The 21,992-nt window shown below is 37.1% G+C and overlaps 1 protein-coding gene across 3 annotated transcripts; it reads left to right on the forward strand.

Annotated features, from left to right (window-relative positions):
- Positions 1 to 6,881: 6,881 nt before the first annotated feature.
- malt1 (MALT paracaspase 1) lies at positions 6,882 to 20,497 on the forward strand. Of its 3 annotated transcripts, XM_042000263.1 has the most exons (18): positions 6,882 to 6,922; positions 7,089 to 7,217; positions 7,424 to 7,590; positions 7,955 to 8,076; positions 8,637 to 8,784; positions 8,875 to 9,053; positions 9,210 to 9,306; positions 9,404 to 9,451; positions 11,087 to 11,110; positions 11,201 to 11,245; positions 13,815 to 14,018; positions 14,283 to 14,460; positions 15,635 to 15,706; positions 15,797 to 15,924; positions 17,002 to 17,151; positions 17,647 to 17,804; positions 17,938 to 18,063; positions 18,565 to 20,497. In XM_042000263.1, the coding sequence occupies exons 3-18, from the start codon at positions 7,434 to 7,436 to the stop codon at positions 19,054 to 19,056; spliced, it is 2,328 nt and encodes a 775-aa protein (XP_041856197.1). In that variant the 5' UTR covers positions 6,882 to 6,922; positions 7,089 to 7,217; positions 7,424 to 7,433; the 3' UTR covers positions 19,057 to 20,497. The 3 variants fall into 3 exon arrangements, with proteins under 3 accessions (XP_041856197.1, XP_041856195.1, XP_041856196.1); XM_042000261.1 differs by lacking the exon at positions 6,882 to 6,922 and having other exon boundaries at positions 6,930 to 7,217; XM_042000262.1 differs by lacking the exons at positions 6,882 to 6,922; positions 9,404 to 9,451 and having other exon boundaries at positions 6,930 to 7,217.
- The last annotated feature ends 1,495 nt before the right edge of the window (positions 20,498 to 21,992 follow it).

A 21,992-nucleotide genomic window follows, 5' to 3' on the forward strand; every position in this document is an offset into this window, starting at 1 on the left:
GTTCATGTTATGTTAAGGATGAACGTGCATTTTTACTCATCACTACTGACGTCATCCAATAAGAACTCAATAAAACAACAGATGTTGGTTTATATGCAGCTAGAGATGGTCAAAGCAAAGTTGACAGAATGATTTTAGGAGTTTGTTTTAGTCTTCATGTCAGCAATTAAAAATAAATAAATTACAACACCAGCATGGTCTCTTAGCTTAAACTTTAGCAACCAATAGAATATAGTTTTATGTAAACAGGCATAAAACATAAAACAGCTAGAATATAGAAAATTGCAGCGCCTACTTCTAAATGTATAAAATAATAATAATTTACAAATATATATATGTGTGAATAATGAGATAAGTTGCAGCCCTATTTAAAGCACGGGTAAATTTGGTCCTTGAGGGCTGCACTCCTGCAGGCTTTAGATGTTTCCCTGCTTCAACACGCCTGATTCAAATGAAATTATTCTCTTCAGTTTGTTGTCAAATTCTGGCCAAGTATGTTGACCCATTAATCTGATTCAGGTATGCTGCAGAAACATCCAAAACATGCAGGACTTTACCCATCCCTGCTTTAGAGGCTGAGATGAACTAACTGCAGAGATCTAAGAAATAAAAAACATAAATTACATTTTTCTTTTATTCAACTGGAAATGTGTTGGAAGTAAAGACAACAATTCATCTTTTTGCTGATGAAATGAGTTGAGAAAATACTTTATTAATCCCAGAGGGAAATGACAAAACAGATGTATCCTGTAATAACCGCACAACGCTTCTAACCCAACAGGTTTTTATTTGGCAGTCTGAATTGATTAACTTTTTAAAAAACAATTCTCAGACTAGAAAATTCTACTTCTGCAAACTGCTGAATCTGTGCCAATAGCTGGCTCCACATTAGATAAATATGACAAAAGTGTGTTTAGTTTTGCAAAGTACTCTTCATTTTCATTGTGGCTGATTGATTAGTCCTGCTCACTTCTAAGTAAGCAGGTATAATCAGTCTTTTCTTCCATTTCTGAAACATAAAATGGAATTTTATATAAAAGCTCAACAAATAATTTGAATCAAATTGCCACCAAAACTCAGCTGGAACCTAAACCTTGAAACTAAAATATATAAATTTTAAAGATTTGTGACATGTCTTTTGTTAAAGTAACTTTTAAAAGTTTTGAAAAGTAGAGTATTTTCTTTAAACCTACACAATGTGCAGCAGTCCTCTGCGGATGACTCTGTTTTGGGTTCCGAAAATGCCAAAAACAAAATGTGAAAAGTGAGTTTTATGGGGACGCTCCCATCTGTAACTGGACCTTGCTCTCTTTTCTGTCAGCAGTGTTATGTTTTTATTGGAGCACCAGGCATCCCTGGCAAACACATGATTTGCAGCAGCAGGTGCCATCCTCAGTAACCCGATAACCTGATGTTTTGTTCATAGCCGAAAAAAAAGTTGCAGGGAAATTGGTAAATGTGTTTGTTTTATATGTTTGTTTTAAAGTAAGGTTAGATCTGTGGGATCCAGACTGTTAAAAGTGAGTGCTTGCCTTCATGGGACGCTCCGCATGTATAACAAGTATAGTTTACAAAAGATGTGAAATCTGAAACGTGGCTGTCCACAGGTTTTTTACCAGGCTTATACAAGTTCAACCTCATTCTGTTCAGGTTTGTGCGTTGTGTCTGTCACTCTGTACTTTTCCGTTCTTCACTGATCTGAAGAAAGGCTACTCTAATAGAAATACATGAGGTTATGGTTAGTATGGTGTATAATTCACTCCTGATCTCACATGTGTTTTGATTCCTCATGGCTGAGTTGTTAAAATTCAGAGTTAATCATTGCCCCAAAAATTCTATGTATACCCACTTAGGCTCAGTGCTGTAAAACAACAAACCATGAAGTCAAAGACAGGTCATGGTAACCCTGATCAAAACACTCAAATCAACTTGGTGTGCAGAGAAGCTTTTTTTTTTTTATTTTATTTTACTTTTCCAAGTTTCCTCTATGTACATTTGGCTGCATTGATGTCTATGTTTTAAAATGTATTGTGGATACTTTTAATAGAAATATGAGGCACGTGTGTCAATGAAGAGCAACAAGAACATTGCAAACAGCTCTACTTCTTAATCACGTTTCCTGATTTCTATTTCCTGTTTATATTTTAGTGAGTGGTAGATGGTTGATGATTAACACAGAGGTGGCATCTCCTTTATACATAAATGCCACCATTCAAATGTTTTTTCCACCCCTAATAGACATTGTCTCCTGTTTCAGGAAAATAGGAAATACAGTTAGACCCAAAAATGTTTGGACAGTAAAATAATTTTCATGATTTGGGCTCTGCATGTCACCACATTGGGTTTGAATTTAAACAAAGAGATGTAAATGAAGTGCATACTTTTATGTTTAATTCAAGCGGTTGAGCAAAAATATCCTATGAACCATTTAGGAATTACAACCATTTTTATGCAATGTCTCTTCATTTAAAGAGTCTCAGAAGTAATTGGACAATTGATGTTACTGTAAATAAAATGTTTATTTTTAACATTTTTTAAGAATCCTTTGCAGACAATGGTTGCCTGAAGTCTAAAGCCACTGGGAATCCTTATGCGTGATCCTTTTTCTTTTTTTAGCTGAAGGATAGTCTGTTTCACATCCATTGAGAACTCCTTTGACTGCATGTTGTAGATTCACGGCAACAGCTTCCAATTACAAATGCCAAACCTAGAATTAACTCCAAACCTTTTACCTGCTTAAGTAATGATGAATTAATGAGGGAATAACCCATAAAGCCTATGAATTAGCTTTTAAGTTAATCGGCCAATTACTTTTGGTCCCTTGAAAAATAGGCAGCTATATTTTAAAGAACTGTAATTCCTAAACCTTTCCTCCAATTTTCAAGTGAATACCGCTAAATTAGAGCTGAGAGCCTGCATTTTAAGCCCACATTCATTAGCCAACTGTATCTTGAATATGTTCTGGTGAACACATAACATAACAAAACTTGTATCAGTGTATTTATTTACTGTAGGTGTCATCTTTTTAAGCATACTTGAATTATTCTTGGCTCTCTGTGGTTTAAAAGTGCAGTGTGTGACAAAATCAAAGGACAGAGACAGAAAATTTTAATATATTATTAAAAAACTGTGTTTCTATTCATATTAAATCACTTTACTAAAATAACCATTATGTTTTATTCTTTTAAAATGACCCACTTATATTTACTTGCCAGGGGTTCACATACATGGCAACTGACATATTTGTGCCACCATTTTTACCACAGTGTCTCTGAAAAGACAAACAACTCTGTGTGAAGTGAGAACCCTTAAAGCTTTAAAAATGCAGGAGTGGCTTTGATGGTTGCTAGAGCACCGTTTGGTATAAGTAATACCATAAAAGAAGAAGACATTAGACATCATTTCAGCACCTCAGGCCACTGAATGCACACACAGATGAAAACATATTTATGTGTGGAGAATTTAGGCCACTGACGGCCACTGTTCATTCACAGCTGTGATGACGTTTGAAGTCATCTTTACCACTAGATGCCAGTAAGTCTTACACACTGTACCTTTTAAAAGAATTGTCTGAATCCTTGGAAGCAAAATACTAAATAAATAAGCAAAAAAAAAATGGTTTAAAACTTTTACACAGTACTAAAAGCTATATATTTTTAAAAATAAGTCTGCTCACTCAAATGAGCCTAGTAGCCTTGCTATAATTATAATTTCTGGGTCATTTGTTTAACTCTTAGAGATGAATAACTGTTTTTGGAATTTTTTTAATAATTTTAATGTTGTGTTGCATAAATCTTATTCCTACTCAGCAGCTCCCAGTTCCTTTGTGTCAGCTGATCAAATTTCTGTCACCATGGCTGCTCAGTCATCTTTACACATATTGATGTTAAACATAGAAGTAACCTGCAACAAACTGTACTATTTGCATTTTGGTTTATATTTTGGTGTTAAAATTAGTTGTCTTTTGAATTGTTTCAGACACACACCACACACCAGCATTAATGGGGGGGTTCATTTGTTTGCTTGAGTTATTTTTGCCATAAGTTGTTTAAGTATTCTGTTGTGGTGGGTTTTCCGTTATTAACTTAGTTAGGTTTTTGTGTGTTACACCTTTTGTGTCTTTTTGTTAGTGCTGATCAGCCACCATTTAAGTTTACCCTTGTGTCTCATTTGTAGGTCGGTTTGTTTCATCTGTTTGCTTGAGTTATTTTTGCCATAAGTTGTTTAAGTATTATGTTATGGTGACCTCTTTTATGGGCCAGATTATTCATTGATTTACTGGATTACTTTTTTGGGTTAAAATAAAACCCCCTTATTTTTACTTTAAAACTGTGCCTGACTGTCCACTACTCGGTCCATCACACATCTACACTTTCATTTCATTGTTTCCAGTGACACCAAAACACTGTCTGCAGGGTTATATTGGGTTTTTTTTTTGGTTTTCTTCAGTGGTTTAAATAGGCATACAAACTCAAACTCAAACTTGATTGTCTCCTTTTGTGTTTATAGTTCAAGTAAATTTGACTCTCTGTGGGTTCCTTACAGGATCAGTTTCTTGTCCCGACATGCTTCTGCTTAGCTGTATTCTCAGTAAAAACAAGATCAGTTATCAATGTGTAGATGATAAAAAAACAAGTTTCAGCATAACATTGTTTAATAAATGTAGGTATGTGAAAATTGTTTTTGTGTGTGATTTTTTTAAAGAAATTGGCTTCTTACTGAGGTCATCTGGACACTGGTGAGTTTTTCCAAGTTGAAAAACTAAACATAACCTTTACTGGACAGATATGGGTGAAAACGACTTAGTGCTTTTTGCTTACACATATAAAAGTCAAAGCCAGCATTTTAAAGTTAAGCTGGGCTATGGCCAGTAAATAAATAAACAAGCAATAAACAAGTAAAGGTAACAATGCAGGCTTGTGTTGTCCACACGTCCTTCTCACCTACCACAACCTAGATGATATTAAATAGGAGTGGAAACCAAGAGCAGCCATGCCTGTAATTATTTATTAGATTTTTTGATGCACTTATCTAGATATCACTAAAATTATACCATTATCTTGAGATCACAGCTTTCTTTTTAATATGACAAGTTAATGTTTCTCATTATCTTGAGAAATGGTCTTCTTATTTTCTGGAAGTATTTGTAACTAGTTATCACAAGGTAATGAGCTTTGTTTCCTCAAGATCAAGAGGTGAGCAAGGTGAACTTAAAAAGAGGGGTTAGGACCTAATTTACTTGATAATTGTTACATTTGGATATAACCATTAATGGTATTTTCTGTGCAATGGCCTTACTGAGCTCTAGTTGGGACTGTCATACACTGTTATTATATTGTAAGTTATTTTGCAGGAAAAGTGCTATTTGGAGAAACTTAGTTAGTTTTTTCTTTAAAATGTTGTACCAGTCCATTCAGTAATAGTGTCTATTATGGATTAAGTGTGTATTTAATGCCTTTTTTTTTGCTTTAGTAAAAGATACTGATGCATTATACTTCTTATTAATTAATATTTGCACAATATTAAATAGAAAAAAATCAAGTATTTAAAACCATACAAGCATAAAATTTAGTATGAAAACATAAATCTTTCATTTTTGTTAATAAAGAGATTGGCAGGTTATCAGCCAGCACTGCACTGCCAGTGTTAGGTGACACAAGCAAAGCACTTCAAGTAAGCAGGTAATTTTTTTTTTTTAATTAATTTTTATTATTATCAACAGCAGCAGTAGCATAATAATTGATCGACGATTAGCTCAAGAGGTCCTGTAGTTTTCCACTCTCTGCTCTGATGGGGCATTATTAAGTTATTCCAGTTTAAAAACTGCCAGTAACACTATCACATTATAATCTTAGATGTGGAAATGTTTTTTGTCCTCCGTGCTGTTCACACATCCTTCTGTAAGCAAACCTCTATATGTGTATTTTTCAAGGCATTTACTATATTGTTTAAATGCAATGAGAATTGCTTGAATTTGAGCAAAAGCCACAGTTTATTCAGATTTTTTAATTAAATGCAAGTTTATGTTTTAGCTTGTTAGGAGTTAGGGAGTTTGTAACCAGCCATTAAACGTGTAGTGCACTTAACATGCAGCTGTGCAACTGACTAGTAAAAGCATGTCTAATGAGAGAGGGATGCAAACCTTTGCCTTTACTGAATGTAGTGTTTGGTTTTTGTTTGTTTGTTTTTTTTTTTTATCAGGAACTTATAAGCTGTGATGATCACACCATGATGTGACATTGTATGAAAAAAAAATATTGTGATAAATAAATTAACAGGTAGGCCTGTTGTCTTTGTTATGTGAAGAGGTGTTCTGACGTAGAAGGAGGCAGGCTGTCCGCCTGAGTCGACAATAAACAAAGAGTACACGGGGGGGCAAGAGCGTTCAATATATCGACTTCCTGAAGTGGCCCAGTCTGTGTTTGGGAAACCAAAAACAAAACAAAACAAACAAACAAACAAACAAACAAAAAAACATCTAAGAATTCATAGAGATAACTGTTCTTTCGCGCTAGCTCGTTATCATTAGCAGCTAGCATAAAGCAATGCGCATAAAGCTAAGCAATGGTGAAATAAGCAAAACCTTTATTAAAAAAAAAAAAAAAAAACCAAAACAAAACAAAACAAAACAAAACAAAACTCTATCATAGACAACACAGACAGTTAACCCAGTGGATATATGTTATAGTGTACCAGATATACTCTGCCTAATTATTTAAGCTTTAGCTAGCCATTTAAAAACTTGAGTAGGGTTAAAAAATTGTCTCAAATATGATTAAAGTTTCTGTTTGTAATTAACAATAATGTATTTAATGGTGCATTCAATGGTAATAATTTAGCAGGGAAAGACAACGCAAACATTTATCTTGATGTATAAACAATCTTTGATGCTATGGGGGGGAAACCCAAGATAGTACAGTAGGTGTGTCTCAATCACTTTTGCAAATTCTTTCAGGAAGTAAACTGTTTTTTTCTTTTCTTCTTGATGTGACTTACTTTCAAGTGTAATATCAGTGTGCCCAAGGCAGGCAGAAACCCGTTAATGTTCACTTTTTGTCGCTGGCTGCCATGGCGGACTCTTTGGATAGGTCGACGAACATCAACTTGTTGAAGGAGCCTCTTGTGAAGAAGCTCTGTGATGTGTTGGACAAATCAAACCATAAAGGGTGGCGAAAACTTGGAGAGATTGTCGGCAATGACAAACGGTTCAAAGTCAGGTAGGTTAAATATGGTTGTTACCATATAAATGATTATAACCAATAGATAACCACTGTAATATTGTGCTTAACATTCACCATCTCCCAGAAATAAGAGATCTTATCTTTTACAGTACATTATCCCAAAAATACGTTGTTACCTACACTTTAACAATCTTTATAAAGTTTAATTTGACTCTAATATTCTCTCTTGTATCACCCTCAAGCTCAGACGACATGGAGATGTGCTCACTGAGGGTGCTGGAGGTGGAAGGCAGCCCAAGCCTTATGCTGCTAAGGCTGATGGGAGAGCGGGGCTGCACCACTAATCATCTGATTGACTACCTGCAAAGTCTGGGCAACTCAGAGGCCCTGCAGTGCCTGAAATCACCAGGTACAGCAAAACTGCCTCCAACCTGTTATCAAAGGATGTTATGACACAAAAGGGTTATTGTTTTTTTTTTTCTATAGCTTAAAGGAAAATGTATGACTCATGCTGTGTTTCTTTAACCCTCCGGTTCTCTAGAATACTGGTTTAAAGTCAGTGCAACCACTGAATTCAAAAGCAGATTTAAAAAAATGTTTTAAAAGGAAAGATGATTAGATGTTTTTTAGTAGATATATTGTTGCTCGGATGGTAAAGGTAATAAAATTACACTTTCAGCTCGTGTGGAAAGTGATATCTGAAACCACATCTATTGTGTGTGGGCTGCAAGACAAAGGGATGCATAGTAAACCTTTTCTTCACAAATTTACAGCCTTGCAGATCCTCATTCAGCCCCAGTCGGTAGCTCTAATATGTGGCCACAATCTCCGTCTCAGCTGCCATGCTGTGGGGAAGTCTCCAGTGCAGTACCAGTGGTTCAAATCCAGGGAGGAGGTGAGCTGCTACCTAGTTCTGTTTTAGGTCTAGGTGATAAAATATTTCTTTTTCAATTTTAAATTTAAATAGCAAGTGGGTTTAGGCTTAAAAAAATGTAATTTCATGGATATTTCTTTAAAACATACACAAAAAAGCCTCTTTATGACTGTGTTGCATCACATTATTGGAACATTATTAACTTTTGGATCTGTTTTAGTCTTTTCTTGGTTTTGTTTTACTGAATTGACATCCAAATGTAGCTTTAATAAAGATTAAAATGCATGATTTGTTGCGAGTCCCTCTTTTGGCAGAACTAAATTTCCAAATTTAGAGAACTGCATGTACATGTCCTGCTTTAGTCCACATTGTTTAAATAAGTAGTACAGGTTTCACTGAGCAACAGTAATAATGCATGTTTAGTATTTTATCTTTTTACTGATGTTTACCTTGAGGAGAGAAAATGTTCAGCATGGACGATGACATCATTCTGTAGATGGGGATGGGTGATGCTGCATCTCATCTAGGGGAGCAACATTATATTATGCTGACTGAGCTGTTCATATTCTTTACAATTTCAGGTGCCAAACAGCACCTCTCCAGATCTGGTGATAAGTCCCGTCCATCTGAAGGATGCTGGCTTTTACATCTGCAGGGTCAACAGTGGAGATGTCTGTGAATTCAGCCAGTGGGCCCAGGTGGACGTCCTGAATGTTGGCATGTCTTATGGTATGATTCTACGTTGTGCCCTAAAGCAGATTTAAACTCATATAGTAGCTTTTGACTGAAGAAATGATGGCTTCTGTTCAACACCAACAGGGCATAGTTATCACTCTTTAGATGGTCGGGTGAAGTTGGTCATGCAGCCTCAGTTCCAGCGGTTACATGTTGGGGAAACCCTGCAGCTGGAGTGCGGAGCCGTGGGACGGCCGATTCCTCGATACCAGTGGCACAGGAACGGAGTCCCTATCCCAAACACCACAAAGAGAAAGCTCATGGTGATGTTTGAGTCTTACTACTCATTGGATTATTTTTCCATTTATAAACATATTACAAAGCATGACCTGAAAGCTGTTTGAGTAAGAGACATTAAAGTTGTTGATCACTGTCAGTGTTTCGCTGAAAAAGCTAAATAAAGATTGTGTTTCTTTCAGATTCCTCATGTGATGCAGGAACATCACGGCAGGTATCGGTGTGAGATCACCAGCAGTACTGAGAGAATGTGGACCAATGAAGTTGATGTTGTGATAGGTATGTTAATCCTTGAGGACAGCTTTTTATACTGAAAAGCAAGTTTTTTTTTATTATTATGACTGAGCAATTTTTTGCTTCTGTTCTTGAACAAAAGCACCAAGGATATCTGTCCAGATTACAGGGGCAATGGAGTGCTCTGAAGGTAGAGTCGAAAGCCCTAATGAACGGTGTACTAAACAGACTTAATACTAACATGCATTCAGTTGCATGCAGTTAATCACAACTTCGTTCTAAACTGTAATGTGTTGCTGTAATTGCATGTGGATCATGATCTAGGTTTTCAACACAAAGATCACAAGGTTTATTTACAAATATACTTGCATGCATTTTTTAATTTACTAATGTCATGGTTTCCAATCAACACAAGGGGATGGTGAATTGATTTAATTTTTCTTTAGATCTGTGTTACTGTCAACAAATCCCATGAAAAGACTGAAAGCAACACTGAACTGAAGTTACAGACAGAATCCAGACTTTGAAATATTAATTGACTCACCTGCTCCTGCATGATATAGGTGACCAAAAAAGAACGAATGAATTAATGAAAAAAATATGAATAAACAGATAAAGAATATTTTTGCATTTATCTATGGCTGTATTTGGATATTAATTTCCAAATTAATTTAAAAATATTTTTTATATTTATGAATTTAGTTATTAATTTCATCTAATAATTTATACATTTATTTAGTAATATATTTAGATATTTTTATTTATATTCATTTATATATTTCTTCGCTGTTTATATTTTAAAGTGGGCATTTCTAATCTATTACATTTGCCAGTTTCACTCACCTACTATAAATACATTTTAATATTTAAATAAATGAATGAATGTAGAATTGTATGAATAACAATAGAAATGAATACATAACTAATTAAATGTATATATGAATAAATACCTTAATATAGAATTAAATATATATTTATATATTTTAAATATATTACATTTTTTTTTCTAATTTCATGTCTTTGGTACTTCATAGTGTGACAGCAATGCTGTTAAAACATGTTATTAAGCAAATCTGTTGTGACTTTGTTACACATTTTATCCCCTTTGGGAAAATGACAATAAGTTCTTGTGTTGTAATTTGTAGCCCACATACAACATCCTTCTACTGTCACGAATACTAGAGCTTCTCATGGTTATTAGATGATAAATTGTGGTCTGTTCTTAAATACACTGCATCAAGATCGCAGGAAACAGTTCATGACATGTTTTACAGTCTTATACTGGTGCAAAAAGGTTAAACTTCGTGCAGCTTTCAGAAAACTAACATTTTTACAAGAATTATTTTTAAAATTAACTTTTAACCTTCCTCTTTATATTCACTTACTTACTCTAGTGTGTTGACTTTCAAGATCAAAGATACAACGTGCAGTTTGCAGAATGTTCTGTGTGACTCCTCATTTCTGGGTTCAGGTTAACGTTATGCCTGATTAAAATCAGTTAAAATCATCCTGTTACTGTGCAGCTGAAAAAAAAGCTGCTGATCTCTTTTATTCAGTTTTTTCTGAAATGTTTTTTTCTTTTTTTAATGACAGAAATACTTAAAACATTACCCCCAGCATTGTTGAGCTGTGTCTTTTCATGGAACTTGTAGGAAATCAAACTAACATAACAATATACTGATTATTTTAATCAGTTGCATAAGATTTTTTTAATGTTGATTTTCCCTTTGTTTTATTATTGTCTTCTTTATAAATACTCTAGTTACATACTGTATGTGAAACAGTATGATATGATGTTAATATCTTTCTCTTGTTTTTGTCATAGATGACATTTACGCAATTGGAGAAGGTAAGACTAATCAAACTCAATAAGTATACATATTTAAATGTCATATTTTCACTGTTGTGAACCTTTTTTTGTGTGACGTTATAATTTTAGGTTCCAGCGACCTTTTCCTAAATAGTATTCCAGAACAACTTTATGGTGAGTATCTTTAAAAACAACACTTTACATGTGTTTTAGTGACTGATCAAAGTCAAACGAGGACATTTTCTGATACAATCAAGATCTGTGTCCTGATCTGTGTCGGTTCTCCTACCGATGTCAAAAAGGATGTGCAACTTTTGTGTATTAGAATAAGATGCAAAGGGCAGATGAAACCACCAACAGAAATAAAAACAAATCTAGCCTTACCAAAAAGATGTATTAAGTGTCACCAAACACCTCTAGGTGTTGTTTGGCATTCATCACAGGATGATTTGCTTCCTTCCTCCCTGCATGTCTTTGTGTTTCTTTGTATCAAATCTACTTCACTGTGTGACTTTTGTCTCTTGACTTAGATGTTATCTGAAATCCAGATTCTTGACAAGAAGTTTATCATTTCTAGGACTTTAAATGAACTAAACATCATCATCATTATTACAACTCCAAAATTGCAGGCCAGTAATCTGCAGAGACCTCTGGCTGTTGTTGGTGTCAGACTTCTACATCTACCGTTAGTCACACCTTGCTAGGTGTCGGATCTCGTGGGTACATCCATTTTTTATATGCAGTAGCCGAGAGATACTTGGTGCAGACCAAAGGCAACTTTTCAAGGAAAAGAATCTTGTTTCATCTGAAGCATTGAGGTGGAAATGTTTTGGTCTGAGGTTGCTTCTCTGTGTCGGTGGGTAAATTGATTACTTTATGGGTGCTGTATATCAAAAAGTGCCAAAAAGTAACAAGGCCATTTTCCTTTTGGTGAAGTTGAATCTTTTAGAAGGGTATGATAATCATCACAGAAAATGCACTGAGGATTGGTTTAAAGTAGAAATGAAGGGTCTAAAATGGGCACATCGAAGCCCAGATTTGGATCCTGTCAAGTTGTAGTTGTAGTAGTTGTAGAAATCCTCCAATTTAGCAAGAATAGTGATCCAAGCTTTTAGAAAGCCGATGTCAGAAACTGGGAAACAGTTATACGATCAAATCAAATCTTATTTAAATAGTGCTTTTAATACAAAATAAGCAGCACAAAGTGCTTTACAGAATAAAAACAACTGAAAAAAGTTATTCCTGCTGGTGCCAAAGGTGTATTCACACAGGCACCTATCAGTGGGTGATCTTTCAGAGTGGTTTCTTGTCCAAAAATGTAAATCAGGGGTTTCAAACTCCAGTCCTCTAGGGCTGCTGTTCTGCAGGTTTTAGTTGTTTTGCTGCTCCAACACGCCTGCATAAAATCAAATGGATCCAATGGCTTTTTGTTAACTTCTTGACAATGGCCCATTAATTTCAGTCAGGTGTGTTAGAGCAGAAAAACAATGAAAACCTGCCGGAGAGCGGTCCTGAAGACCCTCCTATAAAACTACAGGCCAGTAATCTATTGGATGAAGTCATTTTACATATCTGGATAGTTAAGATGAATAAAAGCAAGATAATAAAAAATTAAAATCACATTCTACACTGACAAAGTGACAATGCTCAGATACATTTTTACTAAAGCTAGGCAAACACATAAAGATTATTGGGCTATTTTTGTCCCGATTTTCCCCCTACTTGACCATTTGGTCTGAGGTGTGTTAAGAGCGAATTTGTCCTGAAAATCAGCTCCATAACGGGTCATGGCTGACAATCGGAAGTATTGAGCATGTTCAATATTTATGACCAAAAAATGTTCATGTCTGTGTGGAAAGCCGACGACTCCTGAATTGTGACTGTGTGGATTGTGACATGGAACAGAATGTAGCCAATCAGAGCTCGAGCTGACTGGAGCATATGTTCACGCCGCCTCCAGTCTGTGTATTTATTTTTCAGTTCTGGATTTTTTTGTTAATAATAGTCACAAGACCTCTATCTTTACTTCATTATGTATGTCTTCTGCCATGTTGGGTGTTTTGTTTTTCAGTTGTTGCCATGGTTGTTCTTCTTCACTTTTATGGTTGTTGCTATGTTTCTTTTTCTTCATTTTTGTTAGATCACCTTTGATCATGCAAGATTTCTGGTTCAGAGGACTAGACTGTAGATCGGCTGCGGGACAGAATCATTATGTGTGTGTTGTTCTGTGCTGGAATTATCGGAGCACACCACACACAGTACCATCAACACTGTTAAATGCCTGATTTTTTTATCTTCACGTGTGGGGTCTCTAACCAACAAAAAAATCTCTTCAGATTTAGAAAATCCTTTTCCTTAACACGGACTCTTTGACCATGTGAAGATCTGCACTGTAGATAAATTAAAGAAAAATTAGATGGAGCCTGATCAGGCTACTGTGGGCTAACCAAACAGAGCAAACTGGGATTTTTTGGAAGGAGGTGTTCTCCCAACTTCTACTTTTACACTTGCAGTATCATGGGAACGTTGAAAGAAGCATAGAGTTGAAGTGATACCTCTGACAGCTAAAGCAGCAGCAAAAGATTTACTTTGCAAGACAAAACTGGAAGATGTTTATTAAGCAGGCACTGGCAAAGTGAACAAATCTAAGCCGAACGAGGCGGTCCCTGTATTAAAAAAAACCAGTATTAAAAACAGACTTCCTGTGTGACAATCTTTTTCCTCTTCTCATCTTTGTCCCCAGCAACAGACAAAGTTGCCCTGCTGATTGGCAATCTATCGTACCAGAACCACCCACAGCTCAAAGCTCCCATGGTGGACGTGTACGACCTCACCAACATCCTGCGGCAGCTCAACTTTAAAGTGGTGTCACTGCTGGACTTGACAGAGTCCGAGATGAGAAACGCTGTTGATGAGTTCCTGCTGCTGCTCCACAAGGGAGTCTACGGTGGGATTTTACATACATGGATGATTGTGGGGACAGAACTGCATACGTCTAAAAATAATGCATGAAATTATTTTAAGCTCGTCTCTTACTTTTTATTAATTTTCAACTTCTCTCGTGTAATAATTAATGATAGTGATTAAAAATTTAGTTAATGTAAATAAAATCTGTAAATGAAACTGTGAGACTCATATAGCTCAACATGTAGCAAAAATGAGACCTTCTTTATTCAGGTTACTTGACTTAAAATCAAATCTCCTTCTTCAGGTTTGCTGTACTACGCTGGTCATGGATATGAGAACTACGGAAACAGTTTCATGGTGCCGGTTGATGCACCAAACCCTTATCGGTCAGCCAACTGTCTATGTGTGCAGAGCATCCTAAAACTAATGCAGGAGAAGGAGACGGGCCTTAATGTATTTCTGCTGGACATGTGTAGGAAGAGGTGAGTCCATCCTCTTTTGTACAGTTTACTGAGATTGAAATAATACTCTTAACGCAAAGCATTTTAAGTTTTATTCATGTAGACAGTATAGCATCTTTAATTCACTCGAGCACTTGAATTAAATTTAGCTACAGGATGGTTTATGGAGGTATTTCTCCATAAAACATATATTTTTTCCCAAAGTCAGTGCTTTCTCTGTAGCTTGAAGTGTGATTTTATAGTTGTCTTATTGTTGATAGAGAGACGTTTTGCTTTATTAAATAATTAAACCTTTTCTCAGTGTTAACGTATCCTACAGATTTATCTTTGCTTTTCTAACTGTGTCAAAATGTTTATTATCACGAGGTCCAACAAAACCAGCAAATATTTTACATAAGAACCAGAATTTTGCTTTGTTTTTGTTTTGGTTACATTAAAAAAAAAGAAAATTAGGTTACTATAGTTTTTAGTTAGTAGTGAAACAGCTGAGCACTGATGAGCTGTTATTGGGTGTGTTATCAGTATGCTCTGTTATCAGTAGCATTTTGACATTTTGGAAAGTTTTTTCTTAAATCACTCTTTTGTTTTTATTCACATTTCTGATATTAGATATAGATGATGGCAGGCAGATAACAGTTAAGAGAGGAGAGCTCATTTGTAGTAGAGTCCTGAAGGAAGATTGGAGGTGGTGGATTTTAGAGAGAGCTTTGATGATAAAGGGAGGAGGTTAGTACAAAAGTCTGACTGAAACACAGCGAGTGACAGTGACATTTAAAAAATGGTGGCTATGGGTTGAGAGTTTAAGAGAAACTGGGAAAAATTATCATTGAATGAGAGCAATGGCATGGAAGTTAAGGATAAAATCCATTCATCCATCCATTTGCAATACCCAGGGCTGAAGCTTATCCTAACTCCTAGAGGTGGAGAGGCCGGGTAGACCCTGGACAGGTGTGTTGCAGACCTGCAGGACACTGGCTCTCAAGGACCAGAGTCAGTGATCCCTGTTCTAGAAGATTAGAGGTGAAATGAGAAAAAAAACCTTCTTATCGAATTTGCACTTTTGCTCTTCATTAAATAAGGGCAGATTTAGGTGTTGACGTCAACAAAGTTCCCCAAACCATAAAACATTAACAGAACTAATGAGCATTTATTTGTTTTGGTTTGTGGAAATTTGATCAATTTATTCATTTTCCAGGAATATTCATGATGACAGCACTCCAAACATTGTCCTGAGAGTTACGGCAAACATTGTCTTTGGATATGCTACGTAAGTCTGAAACATGAGTGACACTTAAAATCAACGTCATACACTTTTTGTCATAGTATAAAATGTTGTATTCTTTGTCTGGCTGCTCAGGTGCCAGGATGCTGAGGCCTTTGAGCTGAGTTCCACTGGTTTCACCAATGGTGTGTTTGTCAGGTTTTTAAAGAAGCGGCTGCTGGACGATGAAAAGATCACAGTGGTGCTGGACAGAGTTGCTGAGGGTAAGAGATGGCCCGAAAGTTTTCCCTCATCCTGAAATAACATTGCATTTGGAAATATGGGTGGAAAGCTAATGTAGAGGTACCCTGGATGAAGAATGAAATAAGTTGAAATGATCATTCCCTGAGCCGCCACCTTATCATGGTGGAGGAGTTTGTGCGTCCTGATGACCCTAGCGGTTATGTTGTCGTGGGCTCATGTCCCTGGTAGGGTCACCCATGGCAAACAGGTGTCTAGGGGAGGGACCAGACGAAGTGCGGCTCAAATCACCCCTATGATGAGGAGAAAGCAAGGACCGAGGTTTCCCTTGCCTGGACGTGGGTCACCGGGGCCCCCCTCTGGGGCCAGGCCTGGAGGTGGGGCACGGAGGTGAGCACTTGGTGGCCAGGCCTTTGCCCATGGGGCCCGGTTGGGCTCAGCCTGAAAGGGTGACGTGGGCCTCCACATTGAGAGGAGCCAGATGAGGTGACTCGGGCATCTGGTTAGGATGCCTCCTGGACGCCTCCCTGGTGAGGTGTTCCGTGCACATCCCACCGGAAAGAGGCCCCAGGGAAGACCCAGGACACGCTGGACGGACTACATCTCTCAGTTGGCCTGGGAACACCTCGGGACCCCCCCTGGATGTGCTGGTGAATTTGGCCAGGGAGAGGGAAGTCTGGGTTTCCCTGCTTAGGCAGCTGCCCCCGCGACCCGACACCGGATAAGCGGAAGAAAATGGATGGATGGATGGATGAAATGATCATGCCTGATTTGCTGGTGTGGGAATGTGGATGAATGTTTGGTGGTGGTCGGAGAGGCCGTAGGCTCGGATTGGCTGCCATGTTTCCATAAGCATGCCCCAGGGCAGCTGTGGCTACACATGTAACTTACCATCAGCAAGTATGAATGAGGAGTGAATGAATAATAGATTCAATGTAAAGCGCTTTGGGTGGCTTGAAAAGTGCTATATAAATCTAATCCATTATTATTATTATGCCAAGTCCAGTTCAACTCAAAATGAAAGTCCCTTTACAGTGGAATCTGTGGGAGCTCCTGACAGTATGTGAAAGGCTGGCTTAACTTGTGTTTTTTGTGCTCAGACATGGGTCAGTTTGATGCTACAAAAGGTAAACAGGCTCTGGAGATCCGCAGCAGTCTGTCAGAGAGAAGAGCGCTGACCGATCCTATTCTTCCTGGGGACAGTGTGGATCTTGTTCATGCTCAAAGTCACCAATGGGCAAAAGCTCATGGTAAGTCTACAGCAATAATTACAAAGTCTTTGTTGATCTGTTTTTAGTGCGCTGGGAAGTCCCTATTTGCTCACTGCGATTAAACACTGACAAATGTTGACTTTTGTTAGTACTGATGAGGCACACATTGCTCGTACACTCTGAATGCACACATGTGGGAGTTTCCTAAGACTATTCAACTTTTTGACACTGACTCACAATGACGTTATTATCCCTTCCTGCTCTTCCGTATGTCACAGAAATGTTTACATAGTAAAATAACGTGACTGTAGGTTTGTGACGCAACACGTTTTTGATGAATCCATCTGGCCAGCTTGAAAGAATCACAACAAAGCTGTTGTTTGTGACTTGTTTAGTTTATGATTATATAAAATAAACAAGAGCCATATAGCATCCCTCCTGAGAACAGTGCCTTTACCATTAAAATGAGAAATAAACCCAGATGAAACAGTTTGTCAGTTTTACTGAAATCTTTCTTTGTGTATGTTTTTGTAGAGCTTCCTGAGAGTATGTGTCTCAACTTTGACTGTGGGGCTCAGATTAAGTTGGGCTTTGCTGCAGAGTTCTCCAACGTGCTCGTCATCTACACTCACATCGTTAAAAAGCCTGAGGATATGTCTTTCTGCCAAGCTCATGTCACCGACTTCTCACACGTAACTATGTTAACATTTTTAAAAAGAGCTCAGAGAAGTAATATTTATTTTTTCTAGCAATGTTCTGGTAGGAAAAGTCTCAATTTCCATGTAACCTTGAGTTGGTCCTTGAAACTTCCTTTTTTTGCTTCAGGACCTTGATGTGGATCCTAAAGAGATGAACAGAGAAACTCCAGAGGAGACGGGGATCTACCTCCTGTCCAGCAGTCTGCCGCAGCACTGCCTCTACACCAGACTCAGCTCGCTGCAGAAGCTCAAGGTAAAAACGTCAAATCACCTACTTGGGCTGAAAATTATGTGTCAAAGTCTTAATTTATTTTAAAATAAAACAACAACTTTTAATTTGCTCGCCTGATATTTTCAGTACAGTATTTAATTCTGTCAAGAAGGCTTATCATCTATTATTTAATGTTAAGACAGTGTCTGCAGCAATGCTACATCTCTGCAACTGCACTGATGTGCTTGCTCAGGACCAGAAGGCTATGATCAGCATACTGACATCCTTCAATAATAATGATCCTCTTAGTTCAGCATGTTCTACTACTCCATAACCATTGCAGATGGTTGGGCATTTGCATGATATGCCAAGAACAACAATAATTTCTGAGGTTAAAGTCACAAATTAAGGGCAATATAACTCATAATTTTTACACTCCTACAAAATATCCAGTTAAATTTAGCTGTAGACACACAGTTCTGGGTTCTGGCATCTTTATGTATATTGAAATCATTCTGTGTTCATCAACCCTACATGCAACAGGAGGAGCTGGTCTTCACCGTGTGCCTTCAAGGGACTTTTGCAGCCATGGATGATGATCATCCCATCCACTGGACCAAAAGCATCAACATTGGAAAGCCACTGATTGCCAGACTGGACCTCCATCGGGCCATGCGTCGAAATAGCTGCCTGCAGACCTGCCTGATGCCCCACAGCCCGTCCCACAGCCCTTGTCATAGCCCTGGGCCCGAACACCACCTCCACCTCTATCACGGGTCACATCATTCACAGGATTACAACCGCCTATCACCACAGCACCACTACATGGACATTTATGAGCATCCTCATGGCGCAATGGGAGGCTTTGGGGTATCCTACTATGACAATCTCAGTCAATGCGGCTATGAGCCAGCATATGACTCAGGTGGGGTTTTAGGCTCACCAGGCAGGTGCAGCATCCCCATAGAGGCTAGTGACGACATCAACGAACTGCAGACTGTGTTCATCAACAGCCTGCAGCTTCAGCCACAATAAACCTGGAGAATTATATAGTTATATTCTGCTGCTTTTTTCACTTATATACTGTAAAACAATTTCCTATTCTCAAATTTGTAAGCATCTGTTGTGTCAGACTAGCTGTAAGCTAACTTTTTACTTGTAAAATTGATGTTTTATAAATACATTTTTAGAAAGTTTTTAAAAAGGCTTTCTAGCCAGTTGAGAGTAGGTGGTTGCTGTAGTTGTTTTTATTGTTTATTTGAGGATGATGAGGCATGTATTGTAATTCACTTATTCTGTAGCAGAAATGCAAAACTCCAATTTTAGTAATCTTTAAGCTAGTTGTACACAAATGATAGAGGCATATTCAAGGAACATGGTGTAGGATATAGTGGCAAAATAATGTATTGCAACCAAACTGTGAGGAGATCTCTGCTCACAGTGGCATTAGAATTTTGTTTTTCTTTCTAAGTGTTTAAAGTGTCTTGTAAAGCTGCTGACAGGAAGTTTACATAAACTAATTTTGTTTTTAAAAAGGGGGATTGTTGTTTTATACCCATAACACACGAGTGGTTTCAGGAGTTCTCACATATAAACACAGAAATGTGGCTTGTTAAAAATTTAGAAAAATACTCAGATACCTTTATAATGCTACTGGTACACTGATGGTACTGCAGTGTACTGGCATTAGTTGGTCAGTTTGATCAGTATGTTCATAAATCTCAAGTCTGAGTCTTGCAATTTTTTTATTTCTTGAAATGCTTAGCAAGTTTCTGATTCAGTCACAAGTACACAGCAAAATTTTGAATTCATGAGTAAAAAAAATTTTTTAGTAGTTTGCATTAGATAACCCCCGTAGTACTCCTCTCACCAACCCTTATCATGACATTATGAGGTCACCTCATTTCATTGTATGAGAGGACTTGAATAGCCTCTCACTGCTCCTCAGTGGACCATGAAGCTTTGCTAGAGGACCACTCCAGTGGTGTTTGAGGGCTGGAGTTGACAGCTCCATTTATATCAGTCATTACTTGAGGTCCAAGTTAAAATTAGAAGACAAGCCAAACTTAAATTTAAACATATTATGTAGTTTCTGCTTTTTTTAATCAGGAACAATCTATTTTCTAAAAGAGCAACAAAAACCTAAACATATGGATAATAAACACTACAAACTTATGTCCATTGAAAGTCAACAGACTGGCAAAAAAGTGAGGAAAATGATAAAGAATAACTTTTGGAGATTACATTAATATATTTAAATATTTATGATATCACTTAACCACTTACTAATGTTTGGTTTTAGAAGTGACAACAATGAATGAACTCATTTATTCCGCGAAGATGACTTATGCTTAACCAGGCTCTCAAACCTTCCAGACTTAGATTACAGCACATTTACCACTTACTCAAACTCATCAATCTCTCTCCGAGGGATTCGTCTCATTCAAAAGCAGATGTTTAAAAAAAAACAACATACTTAGACGAAGATGAAAAAGGTGACCTGTTCTTCACTGAACCAAATCCACAGTCAGAGGAACAAAAAGGTCCATGCTCACAAAAACGTCAAATATTTATTTCTGTTTAGTTTAAACTGAATAATTAAGAATTAAAAAAGTATACCTCAGTTATGTGGTGGGGCCATTGTAACACACAAACAATACAAGCCTCCAATGCTCCTAAAACATTTGCTGATATATTTGTTTATGGAGGTTTGACTAGGTTAATATAATGTTTGATTTAGACCCGAGGAAGTCTATCTGATTGATAACGATCATTAAACTGAAGGACAAATGCACACTGTAGAAGACATAGCTGAAACATCCATAAAATGTTATAAAAGTAACTTTTAATTTGATCTGAGTGTCCTATTTTTTGTACTTAAAGTACATATTTAATATTTTATGTCTTGATTTGCACACTAAACTATCAGTAGAAGAGCAAGAACAGACAGCAGTGGAGTCTGTTTGGAGGAGTAAATCCTTTTCCCAGGGTTTTATGTTCCCAGCTCAGTCTTGTTTTAACACACATTAACCCTTTATAATCCTAGCCCATGTCACAAAAGGGAAACACAGAGCTGGTGTGCATGTTTTACAGGCTCCTGTTGAGTGTAATAAAGAACTGAGTAAATGTTCCCCTTGGAAATTACAAGTTTTAAAAAAATATTTGTTGTGCAGTATCCACTTCTCCTTCAGGATCCCCTCTTTCTTTAGCATCAAGTAAAACATGTCAAAGCAGTCAGGGGCGTTCCAGTTGCCAGTTGCAATGTGTACCACTCTACTTAAGCGAAATTGTCCCCAGTTAAACTTTCAGTTCAAGTATCATGTCATTCCTTCTTTTACTTTGCTTGTGTCATAGGTTAGTTCGGAAGACGTAAGTGCGTAAGGCAATTGTTTGCACATAGTTAAAAGGTTTATGCCTGTTTGTAAAATGTCTCACAACTGACATGTTTACTTGTCCTTATGCTGGTTGTTAAATGCTTGATGATGACCTCAAAGAAGGCCATAACATGTTGGTTCAGTGTGAACAATAATAAAGTTGTTCTCTATAAACAGATTAAGTATTGTTGGAGCTCGCACCCTGCAGGCCCTTTTCCTCTCCAAACTTGGTTGTCATTGGTTAAGTTGTGTCAGGAACTCTTATGCTTAAGTCCTAAAATGACCCAGCCAGAGACCTGGGAATGACTGGTACTCCCTGTTTATTCTGATTTAGCTTGAAGAAGCACCAAACCTGTATTTAAATCATACCCAATGCCAATGTTGATACTGTGTGTATACAGAATATTTCTTTTTTATTTCGTTTTATTTTTAATATATTTACAAAAACTGAATGATTTTACTCACCTTGTATTGTGTCTAAATGTATGAGAAAAAATTGATTAAATCCACATAAAGATGATTATACAGAATAATAAATCATGGTATACTTATTAGCAGTGGCAGAGGATGACTTTTATAAATGGGGTGGCCAGAAGA

Source organism: Melanotaenia boesemani, chromosome 11 (genome assembly GCF_017639745.1).
Source record: "Melanotaenia boesemani isolate fMelBoe1 chromosome 11, fMelBoe1.pri, whole genome shotgun sequence".
Taxonomy (NCBI): Eukaryota; Metazoa; Chordata; class Actinopteri; order Atheriniformes; family Melanotaeniidae; genus Melanotaenia; species Melanotaenia boesemani.